The sequence below is a fragment of the Pholcus phalangioides genome, unplaced genomic scaffold (assembly GCF_987345545.1).
Source record: "Pholcus phalangioides strain wild (caught in Gottingen) unplaced genomic scaffold, Ppha-v1.0 ptg000016l_1, whole genome shotgun sequence".
In the NCBI taxonomy this organism is placed as follows: Eukaryota; Metazoa; Arthropoda; class Arachnida; order Araneae; family Pholcidae; genus Pholcus; species Pholcus phalangioides.
Genome location: NW_028301609.1, coordinates 13,484,886 through 13,502,722, shown reverse-complemented (window position 1 = coordinate 13,502,722; position 17,837 = coordinate 13,484,886). Strand labels below are relative to the sequence as shown.

The 17,837-nt window shown below is 35.6% G+C and overlaps 1 protein-coding gene across 1 annotated transcript in view; it reads left to right on the top strand.

Annotated features, from left to right (window-relative positions):
* dre4 (SPT16 homolog, facilitates chromatin remodeling subunit dre4) overlaps window positions 1-14,936 on the top strand; it is a 57,113-nt gene extending 42,177 nt beyond the window's left edge. Inside the window, exons 20-24 of the mRNA XM_089245662.1 lie at window positions 5,170-5,358; window positions 7,976-8,145; window positions 8,410-8,669; window positions 12,754-12,822; window positions 13,845-14,936. Of these exons, the coding sequence (XP_089101788.1) occupies window positions 5,170-5,358; window positions 7,976-8,145; window positions 8,410-8,669; window positions 12,754-12,822; window positions 13,845-14,068 (912 nt within the window). The 3' untranslated portion in view covers window positions 14,069-14,936. The remainder of the gene's footprint in view (window positions 1-5,169; window positions 5,359-7,975; window positions 8,146-8,409; window positions 8,670-12,753; window positions 12,823-13,844) is intronic.
* Window positions 14,937-17,837: the final 2,901 nt, after the last annotated feature.

Sequence of the window (17,837 nt, the reverse complement as noted above, 5' to 3'; positions counted from 1 at the left end):
CCAACTGACGTTCGGGGATGCAGCTCCATAACATTGTTTTTTAAACGAGGATCTGAAAACGTCACCAAAAAGACGTCAGATACAGATAATTCCAATTGTGCTAACCCGGAAAAAATTACTGAAACATTCTTCCTTCATCGGTTTCGAACCACGCTGTCGAAACCTTGGAAACGGCGCGATACATTACCGATTTATCGGAGGCGCCTAAAGACATTTCGGATTCATCGAAAGACATTGCCGATTCGTCGGAAGCGGCGGAAGAGATGACCGATTTATCGGAAGTGGCGGAAGACATTGCCGATTCGTCGGAAGCGGCGGGAGAGATGACCGATTCGTCGAAAGCGGTGGAAGAGATGACCGATTCGTCGAAAGCGGTGGAAGACATTGCTGATTTATCGGAAGCGCTGAAAGATGCTACGAATTCGTCGGTAGAGCCGGATTTTAAGAAAATTTCATCTACAGAAGCTAGAAAAATGGGTCCAAAAGTACCGAATTTGTTGAACATCGCACGTTTTGAGAAGCTTCACAGTTGGCTATGTTACAGCATTTCTGCATCTGGCTTTCTTTGCAAAATATGTTCTACATTTTTTGATAAGGGACCCTGGATTGACCAAGGGGTGCAATTTGGTGATCACCCAACACGATGTGTCAACAAGCATATATATAGCCAGAAACACAAACAAGCTGTGAGTGCATCAAAAACTAGGAAAATGATAATAAAAATGAAATGAAATAGGAAAATGAGGTTGCTGTTTAATTAGTATTACTTTCACTGCTATTTTGAACGTTTTCACAAAAATAAGGTACATTTTCACAAAAACAGGACCCTGTGCAAAAAGTCCGGACAGACCCCTGATACTAAAAGACTTCTTTTAAAAATAAAGTTAGTTATTTATTATAAATATAAAAAACATGATAATACTAGACAACACATGTTGCATTAATGATTAAGAAACTAAGATAAGGATAATGAGCGAGGACATGAGAAGACAATATACTGAAGTTGCATTTCGCTTATATAGGCTGTACACTAGGGTGGAACGAAAAAGGGTGTTTTTTCACTTTTTCTGGAAATTGATGTTGCCTTAGTATTCAAACTTCATTCAAAAAGATGTCTTTCAAGGTTTTAAGAAGTTATACCAAAATCTAGGATAATATTTGAACATCTTGAGGTTCCTCACAGACCCTAAAGGTCGAGCAAAAAGACTTTTCTAAGTATACATTATATAAATCTTCCCAAACATAAACGAAGTTGATGATTTTTAAAAAGTATTAAAAAAAAACCACTTAATTTAAGTTATTCAGTACATGAGGTTAAACTGAAAATAACCCCTTTTTTTTGGGGGGGGGCGGGACAAAACTATAACCATGTTCCAAATTTAAAAAAAAAAAAAAGTTTGACGATGTATGTGTCAGGAGAATGCCTCTATTGCTTCCTCTGTTATCACACTGTTATTACCTTTCACTCTTTTGCAAAATAGTTCGCTTTTTTTTTTCAAACGATGGAAGAGTACTCCTTGATTTTATTCTGGCTTGAATGAAGCCTTGACGACTCTCGGTTGTTGATACAGCAAGAGATGCTTCAGTTACAAGTCGTACGCACCGTTCAACTGCTTGTGTGTGACACGGAAAATTCGGTATAGATGGAAAGGCAGGCTCAGATCATTTTTGTGGGTCCATTTCCTGATTTTTCATAATAGGTGGTTCAGTCACTCGCACTTGATCCCATGCACATAGTTCCGAATAGTGCTTAGCAGAAAAAATTATTTTTGGAGCATGGTATGTACGGATTTCTGCTTCTGATAATCCTTCATTTCTAGTTTTCTCTCGATTCCCAGTTTTTGTAAATGAGATTCTCATCTGAAAGTAATGAGAGCAATAAATTCTGTGTATGTGGGTGGGCGTAGAAGTTTTTTCTCCCATCGCCCCCCAACACAATCTAACCCATAGGATCCCATGTTGGAACATTCCATCTTCCACGTTGGGAATCACTGATCTAGATGCTTCACAAGATGACTTAGAGATAACTCATTAAAGTGAAAAAGACAAATAAGCCATTGCAAGGGATGGCCTATTTCTTTCTCTATTAATTTGATAACACCATTTTTATAACCAGTATTGGTAACAGTCCCGTCGCATCCGATCGCCATCAATTCTTTCGTATCAAAATCTTGCTTCGAAATATCTAAGATTGATTACTTTATATCCCTTGCTCTACTGCTTCTTGGAGTTGTGTGACCGAGATAAATTGACAATGCAATATATGTTCTTCAGATATGGTTCTTCTATGGAAAGAATCACCTTCTTTGACATTAGCTAAGGTTTTGTCTTTTCGACCATCAAAATATATTCCTCGCACATTTTGTTCCGTTTCTTCTTGAGATGACCAAATGGGATACCATTTTCATTTTCTTTTGTTCATTGTTTTTCAATTTCTTCGATGTTAGGACATCAACTCGACCAATGGCCATCTTGCAAGAAATCTCTCTCTAAATTTGGGACCTTTCTCAACTTGTCACACCTACAGTCTTCAAAATCACATTTGCATGCTGCATTGTCGAAAAATTTCCGTGCTTCGCACTGAAAAGATTTCAAGTTCAACTTGAAAGTTTGAGTATCTTTCCAGGCTTTCATATTTTTCTGAAGATTCTTGTATTTACAGTAAAAGTCTTTGAAATATGAAGTCATATCCATTGGTGAGAAACCGTAGAAATTGAAGCAGTTTTCCAAATATTTTCTATCTTTGGCACGATAATTTTAACAATATCTGCAATAGCTGGATCTTTTCTGGATTGTTGTGCCTTCATATTGCGTTGAGTCAGCAAATAAAAAAGCTTAACATCACCATAGGTGTGCGAGACCCGAGAATCCTACTCTTTAGGGGATTTCCTAAAATGTCACAACAATAAAAGCTTCTGGTCATCATTTTGACTGCTATATACCTTCTCAGTTAAGGGGTAATATTGCAAATGAATACTGAAAACAAGGGGAAAACATTGAGATCAGTGAATGAATCACGTGCTCAGGGGAATAGGAAAGCCTCCTCCGCGGTGTCATGTAACAGAATTTCACACGTGCGTAAAACTCGAGGGGCGATGAGGAACCTCAAGAAGTTTGAATTTTGGGGGAAAAAAATTAGGAATGGTATTTCTTCACATAAAGGCATATTTTAAATTCTATTGCAATGGCAATTTTGAAAAAAAAAAAAAAAAAAATTGTTCCACCCTACTGTACACATCGTGTGACGTGTCACAGGTGGTAAAGACATAAATTACATAACATTATATGTGAAACCAACATACAAAATATCTTATCAAAATGATGCTATCTGGTCATAATTTGCATGACAATGGGAAAAGAAAATATACGATCGGTGGTGGTTGAAACCGCAAAGGTAAATATGTAAATATTTTTCTTATATTACAACATAAAGAATTACAGAATCATCAGCGTATGTAACAATTTTACCGAAAAACTTATGAAGTACAAAAATCATTAATGAAGATAATGAAAAGCAATTGATCCAAAATGGATCCCTGAGGAACTGCTCTACCAAAGTTTGAGTAAAAATGGAATGAATTGTTAATTGTAACATTTGGTTTTCTATTTCTTAAGCAGGGCTGGAACTAGGGAGGAGGCGACAAAATTTAGGGCCAGCGGTTTTAGGACGGGAATAAAGAACACCTTTATAAAATTATTGGATTTTAAAGTTGTGGGGCGACAAAAATCCTAGTTACGAACCTGTCTTAAGTACGATCTAAACTGAAGAAGTGGTTCACCTCTGACACTAGCATGATAAAGTTTACTAATTAAAATTTCATTATTTATGGAATCAAATGCGATAGAGCAAGCGGTTCTAAACCTTTTTTTGGTATATAATTTCTATGCCGGAGCTCCGTAGGCATATTTTTTATTTATTCATCAAAGTTACCAATTTATTTTTATTCAAAAATATTTATTTCCATTTTTTTTTTCAAATTTATTGTTTTTATTTTACTTGAGTGACTGTGGAGCCCCTGGGAGTTCATACAGAGCACTAGTTGAGAACCGCTGCCGTAGCAATATCAAGAGAAATAGCTGTAGTTTGTTTATTAGCATCTATGCTTCTATAAGTAAATTTGCAAAGTTTAGATTTACATTTCCACTGTCTATATATTGCTTTATTTAATTCAGTCATACCAGCTGATGTTCATCTCGAAAAAATCCACCCACATTAATTTCATTTGAATCGCCCTTTATAAGTTGATCGCACTTGGTAAATCATGGAGACCATCTTATATATAAATGTGAAAGTATGTATGTTCTTTATACAAATCTACAGTTCTAGACCGATCGTCGCCAGATTTTACATATATACCAAACAGGACCAGGATTGAACCGTAGGCTACTTTAAAAGTTCGTCAGAGCTGGGCAAATGCCCGAAATGGGCGAAAAACTGTCGGGCAACAAGGATTTTGGGGTTTTTGCCAAAAATGGCTGAGAGAAAATCTGCTTACATAATACTTGAATGGCCCCTGTCCCATTCACTTTAAAGTGATTACAGTTCCCGATTCATTTAACTTTTGCCATGACAATCAACAAAGCGCAAGGCCAGGTATCAGGCCAGCAGTGGCAGGTATCAACCTACTTGAGCCCTGTATTTCACCGGACAGCTTTTCGTCGCCTGTTCGCGTGTTGGAAATCCCAAATATTTGTACATCTACACACCAGATGGAAAAAGAAAAAATATTGTGTATCCACAAAAGCGATTGCCTCAAGTTTTTAATTAAAATATTTAAAAATAAAAGTAATTTTTTTACTTGATGCAGAAATTTTTTTTGATTAAAAAATAATAAGCTATACGTATATAATTTTTTTATGGGACGGACAATGTCGCCGGGTAGCAGCTAGTGTAAAATAAATGTATCAAGTGAAAAAACTTATGTAATGGGGGAGAGAAAATGGGATGATGAATAAGAATTGAGTGAGAATTTCTTATGCAGGATTCACTGTAGTAACAATTAAAGTGTTTATAAAAGAGGAGTGATTTTTTTTTTTTTTCCTTATTGATCATATTGTTTTTTAATTATATTTACAAACATTTTTGTATTTAATTCTATGTTAATCAGTTTGTATTTATTATTATTTTTTGTTGCTAACTTCAGATTGTGAATTCTTGTTCCAACACAGGCGGAAAGGGATCTCAGACAAAGACTGAAATCTGCATTCAAGACTTTCTGTGAAAAGGTCGAGCAGATGACAAAGCAAGAGGTAGAGTTTGACACACCTTTCAAAGAGCTTGGTTTCCCTGGTGTTCCTTACCGGAGCACAGTCCAATTGCAGCCTACATCAGGATGCCTTGTGAATCTCACAGACTGGGTAAGATCACATTTCCATGCATGTGCTTGCATTCATAAAATTTATTTGAAATTTTATTTTGTATGAACATATCAAATTAACTGGCAAATACCCTCAAAAGTTTCTCGGAACTTGCATCAATGAGTGCATTTTAAAAATACACACAAGTGTAAATTTGTGTACTGAACAAGGGTACTGAAATACCTACCTTATTTTAACCTATATGAAGAACCCTTTTTGCCAAAAATTGGGTCCCAAAAAATAGGGGTTATTTCTTATGCATGGGTAGTATTATAGATATATCTTTTTCAACTTTTTTTCCCCAAATCGTAAAAAATAAGGGGATCCCTTATACACATTAAAATATGGTATACAGTAAAACCTCTCTTTTGTGGACACCGGGTGGGACAAAAAGGTCTGTATGTAAAAGAGGAGTGACTGTTAATCAGGGATGTGAATTGCATACTTATTACACACAGGGGAATTATTATTCCGTAAAAGAGTGGTGAGAGGTGTCTAGTAAGAGGTTTTACTGTATCAGCATTTCTTAACCGATGCTGTGCAACATTTCTGCAGGCAGACTTGATAATTTTATTCGAATTGAATTAAAATAATTCAATTGTATGTAACTTATATCAGTAATATCCTTATTTGTTCAAATGAGAATTTAGGATTTCAAACTTACATTGACCATATTTTATCAAGAAAGATAAGGATCAGTCATAAACTTGTAATATTGCTAATTATCGCCAAAATAAATTTTCGTAAAAATATCCCATTGCTAAAATTTTTAAAGGGCAAGGAGATAAAAGGGTACTGCAAATCTCAGTAAACAAATTTTACTTCACAAAAAATATTGATTATGACTAGGATGCCCTTATTTCATTGAGGAAAAAAATACAGGAAATATGGCAAAATATGAGACATTTCCAATTGTCGCCAAAAACACTGCCATAAATTGGTGAAATTAATTATTGCTACAAATGAGGAATATTGCCATTGGGCTGGAAATGAAATTCGAATGGAAATCATAGTGAATTGCAATATAGTTCACAAAAAAATCATCAAACGGGACAGAATATCTATATTTACCAACATAATTATCATAACTTATAAGTTATGAAAATTATCTGCATTAATGATTTTAGTAAAAATTACAAATTCCAATGAGCTTTATTGTATAAAATATTTGGTATGGCCAAAAATACAGGAAATATGGGCATATGCCGCAAGTTGGTGGTCTGTCGAATTGTTTCAGACATTTTACTGATATTTTGGTTCAGAAAGATTAAGAAACTATAACCGTGTGACACCTGAAATTACGCAAAACATTTTTCATTCTTATTTTTGTATTAGGCGTGTTGATAGTATCGGGCAGCAATTCATAAATTGTGTTCATGAGACAAAGAATTTCCACGACATATTTTGGTCATAAAACTATATTAAATATAGCAGTAGGGTTATGATTCATAACTTGTGTGTCATGGCAAGTGATAGTGTTGCAAAAGTGCCTTGAGATCGTGCCGTAATAAATTCTAAATATTAGAGGGTGCTGGGATAATGAGCCTTTTGGGCATCCTTGATGTGATGACTGTCGCACCTTTCGTTATAGTACATGAAATTGTATGTATGTTTTTCTTTGAATAATTCTGGTGTCGTTGTCAGAAAGTTATAATGAATGTTGTGAGCACATGAAACAATTCCATCGATAGTTATTCTTATATTTGTTTTCCTTAATATAAGGGTGGATCAAATGAAAATAGAACAGGAGCCATTGAATGAAATGGCATAGTTTATTTAAAATGCAATCTCCAAAGTTACACAAGCACTTGGTTCACCAAGCTGTGAATACCCTGCTTGTAGAAGTCCTTTGGCTGAGATCGGAACCAGATTTAAATATTGCCCATGACTTTGCTGTCCGAGTAAAAACGGCTACCCTTCTATGTTTTTTCAGCAAGCTCCCCACCGCCAAAGAAGTCCAAAATGGTAAGTAATGGCATCATCATGCTGTCATGTTTTTCAGTCATGAAAGACAACCTCTCATCCAACGCTGCTCAGTTACTGTAATACCCTGCGCCATTAGCATGCTGCAATCAAGGCCAAAGGGTCTGTCCTGTTGTCCTCTGGAGTAGTTTTTCTGCATGACAAGGTGCGACTTCATAAGGTTTCTCTTACACAGAACACGCTGACGTTTCGTGGACAGTGTTGGAATACCCATCATATAGCCTGGATCTATCGCTGTGTGACTTTCACATTTTTGGTCAGCTGAAAAAGGCATTGAATGGTCACATTTTTACTCAGACAGCAGTCATGAACAATGTTCGAAACCGGTTTCTGATCTCAGCCAAAAGACTTGTATGAGCAGAGTATTCACCACTTGGTGAAACAGTAAGACAAGTGCTTGTGTAGCTTTAGAGACTATGTTTGAAATAAAGTATGTCATTTCATTCTGTGGCTCATGGTCTGTTTTCATTTGATCCACCCTTATATAAAGTCTATAAAATATGCTTATTTTCTTAAAATAATTCAGCTGTATCTGAATCTTAAAAAAAAGTCTTCACATTTTATTCGTAAATATCACTGTAAGCAATGTTTATATTGAGTCAAACATATTTCTCTTTCTCCCTATATCTGACAGCCTCCTTTTGTGATCACACTTGAAGAGATTGAACTGGTTCATTTTGAGCGTGTCCAGTTCCATTTAAAGAATTTCGACATGGTGTTTGTTTTCAAAGACTATCATAAAAAGGTAGCTATGGTCAATGCCATACCGATGAACATGTTGGACCATGTCAAGGAATGGTTGAAGTAAGTGATGATTTGAATAATACACATTTTATAATGTTTCTTGAGTCGAAAGGCTGTCTCATTTGTTTGGAATCCCCCCTCAACCTGGTGATTTTGAAAACTAGTACAGCAGTTCTCAATTGCTGGTTAGATTCTTCTGAAACCATCTATTCAATGTTTAGCACTTTCTTTCATTCTTGTTATTTTTAGTTTGATTTTTGACCACTGATTCAGAAGAAATATTTTAAGGGGAAAAATTATCCTACTGTTTTTCTTTTCCCACAGCTCTTGTGATATCAGATACACAGAAGGCATACAGAGCTTGAACTGGACGAAGATCATGAAAACGATAACTGATGATCCAGAAGGTTTCTTTGACAGTGGGGGTTGGTCATTCCTTGATCCGGATAGTGATGCAGAAGAGAATGAAGAAGATGATGATGATGAGGATGATGATCAATATCAGCCTAGTGCATCTGAGAGTGAAGAAGAAAGTGAGAGCGAAGATTACAGTGGTTCAGAGTATTCAGAGGAAGATTCTTCTGGTAAGTGAGCCTTATTTTTTATATATATATATAGTAATTACAACGTTAAAGGTTTCTATGCCAGTATTTGTGCCCAGGTTGAAGATTGTGAATAGAGTGATTGTTTTGTTCCTTTTACCTTATAAGGTTCTAGAAATCAAATTAATCAAATTAATGTCAAAGTGCACGGATAGAAAGTATGGACCCTACTAATTTAGGGCTTCAAATTTAAACAAAATATCTTTGTTGAAAAAAATTTGACATTCTTTCCCAAGTTCAGGTCTTCTCTTTACTTATCCCTGCCCTGCGGCCCCTCCACCAAGTCAAAAGTGTTCGAGATTACTTTGTAGTTGCATCATGAACTACTGATGAAGAATTCAACACTAAAATTAAATTTGATGTGATGTAAAACTAATGTGAAATATAGAGTTCTGTTATGAAGAAAAGCTACTTATTCAAACAGTTGCTTTCTTAGTCTATGAATTAAAAAATTACTAGTATAAATCAAAGTGCACAGTACATTTCACCACAATAATTTAATTAATAAGAGATAAAAAAAGATAAAAAATTGCTATTCTTTTTTCTTTTGCAATCTATAAATTTTATTAATATTGTTATTTTGATTCATACTTTAATAAATGCCATATTACTTTAAATTTATATGATTTTCATAACATTTCACATTAAATCTGACAGAACTCCGCCCAAGTCGTCACTCCGCTTAAGCCGTCTTAATTTTTCGATAACTTGAGGTGACAACTTATCGAGGTTTTACTGTATTTAAAAAATACAGCAAATATAATTAAAAATGCTATTACAAACAATACATACATGATAAAATATTATACAATGCCCATAAAGAATACTTAAGGTTGTCTAATTCTAAGTATGGATAGAGCTTCTTGAGTTACCCCAACATGTTTATTGTATTTCTTTTTAAACGTGTCAATTGTGTTACAATTTACTACCTCCGGGGGTAAGCTATTCCATTTATAAACAACCCTATTCGAGAAAAGTTCCCTGCGACACCATAACCTCGTATTGTCCCTTACCAATCAATACTGGTGTCCCCTTATAAAAGCAGTCGATTGACGGTGTACTAATAATTCACGGTCCATCCTATCCATCCCATTGAAAATTTTGAACACTTCGATCATATCTCCTCGACACCTGCGTTCATCCAATGTTAACATATTCAAAAAATGAAGTCTCTCTTCATAACTCAAGCCCTGTGTGCCAATAAGGATACACGTAGCTCTTCTCTGCACCCCTTCAACCAAGTCTATGTCCCTCTGTAGGTATGGTCTCCAAAACCTTACAGCATACTCCAGTTCAGGACGAACTAAGCCTCAAAAAAGCGGAAGAATGACTTTAGGAGAACGCTAAGAGACCTTTTTGAAAATGAGACCAAGCATTCTATTCGCTTTTTTGACCACCGCTGAACAATGTTCAGAAAACCTAAGCTACCTAACCTAATTGGTGACCCTAGTTGCATCCGGGATAATGACACCATTCAACTCATAAGAGAACTATGGGTTGTTTGAATCAAAATGAGCGGCCATGCACTTGTCAACGCTAAACATCATGCTCCATTCATTTGCCCATGCTGCAATCCTGTTTAAGTTGGTCTGGAGCAATTCCCTATCGCTTTGATTACAGATTACCCCCATTAGCTTCATGTTATCTGCGAATTTGCTAGCAATCCCATTGACCCCAGTGCAGAATGTTTAGTACTGTTCTGCGACGAGCCCTCAGCTGACTGGAAATGTTCTGCAGTAAAAATCCCCATACATGTAATAGTGCTTTTTTCACTTTCTTAAAATTCTTCCAAATTGTTTTTCAGTAGCACTAATTGTTCTGCGACGTACGTCACAGATTTTGGCGCATTCCGCTTTGGGGCCCATTGATACCCTGATCGAGATTATTGATCCCCAAAGCAGAATGTTTTGCATTGTTCTGCAACGAACCCTCAGCTGACAGTAAAATGTTCTGAGGTAGAAATCACCATAATAGTGTTTTCTGCACTTTTCTTAAAATTGTTCCAGATTGTCTTCAAAGGTCAAAGTAGTGCCGATTGTTCTGTGACGTACATCGCGGATTTCCACATATTCTGCTTTGGAGCTTTAGACCAGAAACAGGATTAAAAATAATATAAAAACCGGGACTCTATCTTTTAAATGACGTAACACAGTCTCTTCTGATATAAATAAATAAGTAAATTATATAAATAAATAAATATTCTCTGGAATTGGAAATAAAAAGGAAATTAATCCTTGACAGGGTTAGTACAGTCCTTGAAAAATCATTGCAGTCTTTGAGAAAAATAATAGTTTTCAAGTGCTTGAAAAAAATTTTCTGTGTGAATTTCTTCCATCAAATTTGTTTCCCACTCAATTAAATTTCCCCTAAACCTTGTGCCGTTGGGATGAAAATGAGTAGAGCAAAAACTGTGAGCTACAGGGTAATGTTCAAAACAGGTCACATAGTCATGCATACCTGAGGTATTTCTGAGCTATAAAAGATGTCTAAAATCTGGCAACAGAACATTGTGCTTAAGATATTGCTTCAAATATTTTCAACTATTGAATTAATGGATGTCAGTGACATATATGTAGGCTGACCATATTTCCTTGATAAAAAAAATGGGAAAATCGCTAGTTGTCACCAAAAATGGTGCAAAAGGTAAGCAAAAATGCTAATTATTGAAGCACCATTTAAGTAAAGAAGTCGATTTAAATTAATTCTATGGGGAAAAAATGTTAACATGACAAATATAAGAGATGAATATTCATATTTAAAGTCATATTTATAATAAAATTTATAAGATTGGGAAAATAATTTGAATAATTTCAGTAAAAAAGTAAAAATTCAAATTGGCTTGGTTAAAAATATGGGACATTTTTATAAAAAAGTTGGAATGGCCGAAATTACATGAAAATACAGAAATGTCCCAGGAAATATGGGTAACATAATCACCCTACATATATGACTGGATGCTTTCGGACTCTTTTTTTTATTGAAGAAAAATTTCAATACTGTTTCAAATGATTTCTGCTTGAATGTGATTTGCATGCTAAGTTACACACAATGTGTTTTATTATTATTATTATTTAGTAAATTGACATTTCAAACTAAATTAAAAATGAGCAGATGTTGAATATAAATTAAGAAAATCTTATATTTTTTTGAAAAAACCATGATGTGAATGTCCTTGAATTTTTTAAGTTTGACAGGAAAAGTGCTTGAAAAATCCTTGAATTTTTTTACTTTCAAAGAATATAAACCATGCTTGAGGTAGCATATTTTGGCATCCTGGGATGCCATGATAGTGGTTCTGCTATTTAGTTGATAAAATTATATTTGTTGCAATAGAGCGGTGGTGTCCAACCAATATGTCACAACAGTTCTATTCATTGTGTTTCTGGGTGATAGATTAATTGTAAAATATGATTTTCTTTGACAGATTCAGAATTATGTGCACTCTGAGTACATGTCCTCGTACACACTTGTCTAGAGAGAGAGACTGGTTTTATTTAAAATTTAACTGATACAGCAGAACCCTGTTATACTGTGGCTATTTGTGGACATGGCTTTAGAAGTCTACTGATTGTGGGTAGTGCACCAGCCAATTTGAACCAAACTATCAAAGTAAGCTTCAAACAGTACTGTGGTGCTAGCTTCTCCGTCATCCCAGATGGATTAACACCATTTTTGCAACCTGTGTGTGAGAACCCTTCAAAAAAGAAATGGAACATTTGTAAAATAAGTGGCTTCGAGATAGAGAAGCATAATTCACAATACCGGGGTTCTATTACAAATATTTTTTTTTCTTCTTGCAAAAAATTACTTACAAGGAATGAAAAGAATACGAAAACTTCCTGAGCAAGTCATTAACAGTTATTTCCAGTTTAATTATTCGTTAACTAAGTTCCCATTAAACAATGAATAAACCCCTTTTTTTTTGGCATGCTGGAAATGACCAACTGATCTGATATAAAAAACTGCTGTCACTGTATATTTCTGGCGTGTCAGATTATGAGCGGAAATACAGTAATTTTTTCAGCTATTTCCTAATAAGTTCTGTTTTGATTTCATCTCTATTCAGAAGCTGATCTGGGAAGCAGTGAAGAAAGTGGAAAGGATTGGTCAGAATTAGAAGAAGAGGCTGCCATAGGTAATTAATTTTATTTTGTTTTAGTGGAAGAATCATGCACAAAATACAATCGCTCTTCTCCTTCCATGTTACAGACAACCAAAATAACTATTTAACTTTGATAGACTACTAAAATATCCAATTCTGTTTAACTACACTGAACAACAAATTTTGGCAAAGTTTCATTTCCTATGTAAATCATTGTACTGAACACAAATTTGACCATATAAAAGTTGGATTAGCTATAGTTTTCTCTGAAATCGCACATTTGATACACATAATAACACAGCATAAGTATATAGAAAACAATAAATATATAGAAGAAACAACACAAATATATAAAAACTTTACCAATATATATATATATATATATATATATATATATATATAAAGGCACAACACTCACATTAATATAGAAATTGAATAGTTCATTTATCACAACATGTACTTTATTTTGTATTGCTCTTGTAGTAGACATGAGCATCTCTCACAATTGTTCAACAGTAGTCAGCCAGCATCAAGGTCAACCATTTACCCTAATAACATTGTTCCACAGTCCTTTTTACTTTTTCACCATACAATAATGTTCGTTAAGTAATTTTTAACTATTAGCAGGGTAATATCTCAAACAAGACCCAGTAAAACTTTTTTATGTTAGTATTTGTGTTCACCAGGTCAAATTTATTCAGAATTCTATGTTTTCATGTTGGACACAGTTCCATTGTTGTCCAGTGAAACTGCTCGTAAAGCACTTTTTTAACATTTAACATGATATCTCCAAAGCGAGAGCCAATTAAATTTTTCATGGTGATATTCAGCAGGTCGAAACCATTTGGAAATATATGTTTTCGAATTCAATTTCATTGTTGTCCATAGCTATTAGTATCCTTGCATATGTGATTGCTAGTCATTCTTTTAGTAGCACTGACAAATAGACTCAGAGTCTTTTTTGGAGGGAGGGGGCAGACCCTCAGATTTTGTGCTCACTTTTGATTCAATATGTAAGCACACTAATATTTTACTCCTTTTTTATTATTATTCAGCTGATAGAGAGCGAGATGACTTCCATGATGAGTACACCAAGAAACCCAAAGGAGGGAAATCCCATACGAGAAGTGGCGGCGGCGGCAGCAGCAGCAGTAAAAAATCTGTCTCACCCGAGAAGTCAAAGAAGAAAAGCCATGGCAGTATGCGCTCTTCGTCATCGTCAAAGAGGAGAAGAGACAGCCATTCCCACGACAAAGGCAAAAAGAAGGCAAGGAAGTGAAGCAGCGTTTAGCTGGGTGGGGAAAGAGACATTCAAACGTGCGTTAAAGACTCCGTAAAACGTAGGAATCAGGTTCTGTGTGTAATCGAGCTGTTGCGCAACAAAAGGGAAAAAAATTTTCAGGGAAGCAGCCTCATTACTGCTTTTTCGACTTCATTCTAACGGCTGCGGAACATGCTTGTGTGTTGTGTGTGTATGTTTTTCCCTACCTTCTCGTTCTTAAGAATTTGTTTTTACAAATTTTTTTCCCCTTTTTGCCCTTTAATTTTCAGGAAAAACGTGTTTATGTTCATCTGTTTCACAACTAAAGGGGCCAGTAAACTTTGCCTTCATTCTTTTCATATATATATATATATATATAATGTAAAACAAAGTTGTGGTTATTCTGTATCTCTGTGTATGGCTCATTGCCTAAGGTGAGAATATCCCATTATTCCATGCAGTCTAATTATCAGCATGACCTTCACATAAGCCGCTGTCCCTATAATGCATGGTTCGTATTCGAAGGATTGTTGAAGCAAAAAGAGGGGGGGAAATGTAAATTGATGATTGACGTGTCATCGAAATCAGTACTTTTATTTTCACGATAATGTCATTCTGTAAATTTTACGACTTTAAAAACACATTTTTTGTTCTTTCATGTTATTATCTTTTTTTGTGATTCTGATTTTTTTTCCATGCTTTGTTTCAAAAACAAAAAAAAATATGCATTTAATTTTCGAAGAAAAAGAAATATTCTGATCATTGTCATCCGAGATGGTGTTAATCCCTCCATGTGACATAGTTTCATTTGCGACACTCTTACAAGTTGAGATGTGTCGCTATTTAGTTACTTGCTGTGGAAATTAAACTTTTTGTAGTACGTTTATTCCTTCTGGGTTTTTTTTTTCCTGCTCTTAATTTTGCATTTTGTTTGACATACTGATGTGGTGACATTCGCGCACCTGGTCTCACGATATGACTACTGCGGGGATGCAAGAACTGCGTCAAACTATGCTGAAATTGTTCTCTTGCTACGTGGTGCTGCGAATCCCTGCACATTTGCGCCAGTTTTGATTTGTGGTACACAGAGGTTCCACTGACACACTGTATAGCTTCAAATACCTGGAATTTAGGAAAAGGAAGTATAAAAAATTTGTCTTTCTGAGACAAGGAAAGGGTGCAATTTTTTTTTTTTTTCTGTTTCCACCATCTACCATGATGGTGCTATCTAAGTCCCGGAATGAAAGGATATATACAGAAAGTTCTGATTTCTGAAGGGAGTTTTCCCCCCTTCAGGTTATGTACCGAAAATAACGGCAAAATTTCACTGTTACATGCCTGCGTTCTAAGACAGCATATCTACTGTATATAAATTCACTTCGTTTCCCGCAAGATTGCACACGCACCTTTGTGAAAAATCGTATAGGATTGGAGATTGTTGGAAAAAACTGGATCTGTAAAAACTCCAGCTAAAATATCCAACTTAGCCACTGTGCCGCTGTGTGGTTATCACCGGCGGTTGCTGATCATGGCTATTTCACATCACAAACATCCGGATTTCACATCCACAAATAGACTTAAGCCCCAAAGCAGAATATGCTGAAATGTGTGACGTACGTCGCAGAACAACCAGTGCTGTTGCAGAACAATCTTAAAGAATTTTAAGAAAAATGTAGAAAAACGTTATTATGTATATGCGAATTTTTACTGCAGAACATTTTCAGTCAGCTGAGGGTCGTTGCAGAACATCGCAAAATATTCTGCTTTGGGGGACTTGAGGGGAAAAAATATTTTTTCCCATTCGGGATCTATTTTCACCGCTACCGACTGCGCTTTTTTTTTTTGGTGGACAAAGCTTTTTTCCTCGTCCTTTCAACTTGGATTTGGCGTCCCTCTTAGTGTTGGCAACATGGTCCAACAGCTGCCTTGCATTGGTGGAGATGGGAGCTCCCACAAAAACGTCTGCTCTTAACAACAATCAAAACAAGAAGTTTGTACAAAGAGCACGCACCATTTTACATAACTTCTGTGAAATACTTATTACATATATGTTTTTCAAAGGTATGGCATTTATGTACAGCGACCCCCTTCATCCGGTCAAAAATGGATGCTATATTAGCAGGGTGGTTATATCGAAAGGAAAACATGTGATAGTCATTATAGAAAAACATTCGTGTGGAACTTATCCTACAGGTTGTGTTGCAATTGAATGGTTGCTATAATGTGGGGCCGTTATAACGAGTATTGATTGTGTATATACAGTAACGCCTCTCTTAACGGTCACCCATCAGAAGCAGTCACCCCTGTTTTACAGCCAAATAAGAATATCCTGACAAGAAGCTTATTTAAATGTATTTTAAAACCCTATATAACGGTCACTCTCATATACGTCCACCGACATCATTTGCATCATTCACTCCATTAGACTAAAACACCCTGTACAAGCACCAAGAGTTGCAATTTTTGTTTCAATTATGCTCACTAGAGATGGCAGCAAAAGTTTGAATATTTGTAAACTTTTTTATATTTGATTACTTTTGAACAAAATTTTTGCTTAAAGTTTGTTAATATTTGGCACCTCTGATGTCTTTTCAGAATCTGATATCATATGCTGCTAATAGCGTTCCTATATTTTACATTAGTCCCAGATGTTTAGTATGGCCAGCTCTAGTATAATCATCTAGAGTTATTAATATCACTATAAGGGAAAAAAAGTGATGTCTCAAATACAGTAAAAAATTTAAAATTGGAGTTCGTGCTCTTGCAAATGAATTCAATGCATTGATTAGATACATTTTCCTTCAAACGAAATGATGGAAAGTCATTGGATTAAGCCTTTCAGCTTAAAATAGATTTTGAAAGAGTTCAAATACTCAACGAAACCCACCACACTGCGATTAAGGAGTGGATCAAGTATTGTGTCAGCAGATATTCAGCCATTTTTACCCCCCCCCCTCTCAACAAAGTTTTGTCAACTCTGCCCCCTTACTTCCTAACGCATATTGGTGGAATCAGAGATGTATGCAGGGGGTAGGCACTAGCCCCCCCCCCCCCCCCCCAGACGATCAACATTTATTTTTTTATGCAAAAAGTATTTATAAAACAGTTAAAATTTCAAAAGGAAAAAAAACAGTAAAATCTTGTTAACTCGTCACCCTTAAGTCATCACTTAAATTGTCATTTTTCTTCGTCCAAGTGTAGTTTTCATAGATAACAATGTTATAAACCCCCTCATTTACTTGTCGTTAGTTTCGGTTAACTTGTCACTGTGGGAAAGCTTGAGAAAGAGAAAAAGATGGTTTCTATATGGTTCCAATAAAAAAAAAAAAAGCTAAATGGGAAGAGATTTATGGTTTCCGACTTCCTTTTTCTTACAGTGACCAGAGCATCACCCCCCACCCCGATTGAGGGAGCCGGAAACAAAACTTTTACTAGAAAATCAGTCATCAAGCTTCTACGGGTGGGGTCAACTGGTTTCACTTCTTATGTATATGGTGGTCCACTAAATAAGAATGGGGTTCTGATGCAACTTATCCATTGCCCCCCCCCCCCCCCCCCCATGAGTCTGAGCCCGCCATAGATTCTTCGATGTTGAAGAGAAAAAACGGAAGACATTTGTGCATTGTTGATTGATAATGTTCACGGACAACAGTTTTGACGAGAAAAAGGAAAGTGTCTTCTTTCAGTTGTCAACACATCATATGATGACAAGCCCCGAAAATTCTATATGTGTACTGTAAGTAAATTGCTACTTTTGAACCATCTTATGAACGTTTTCAGATTAATG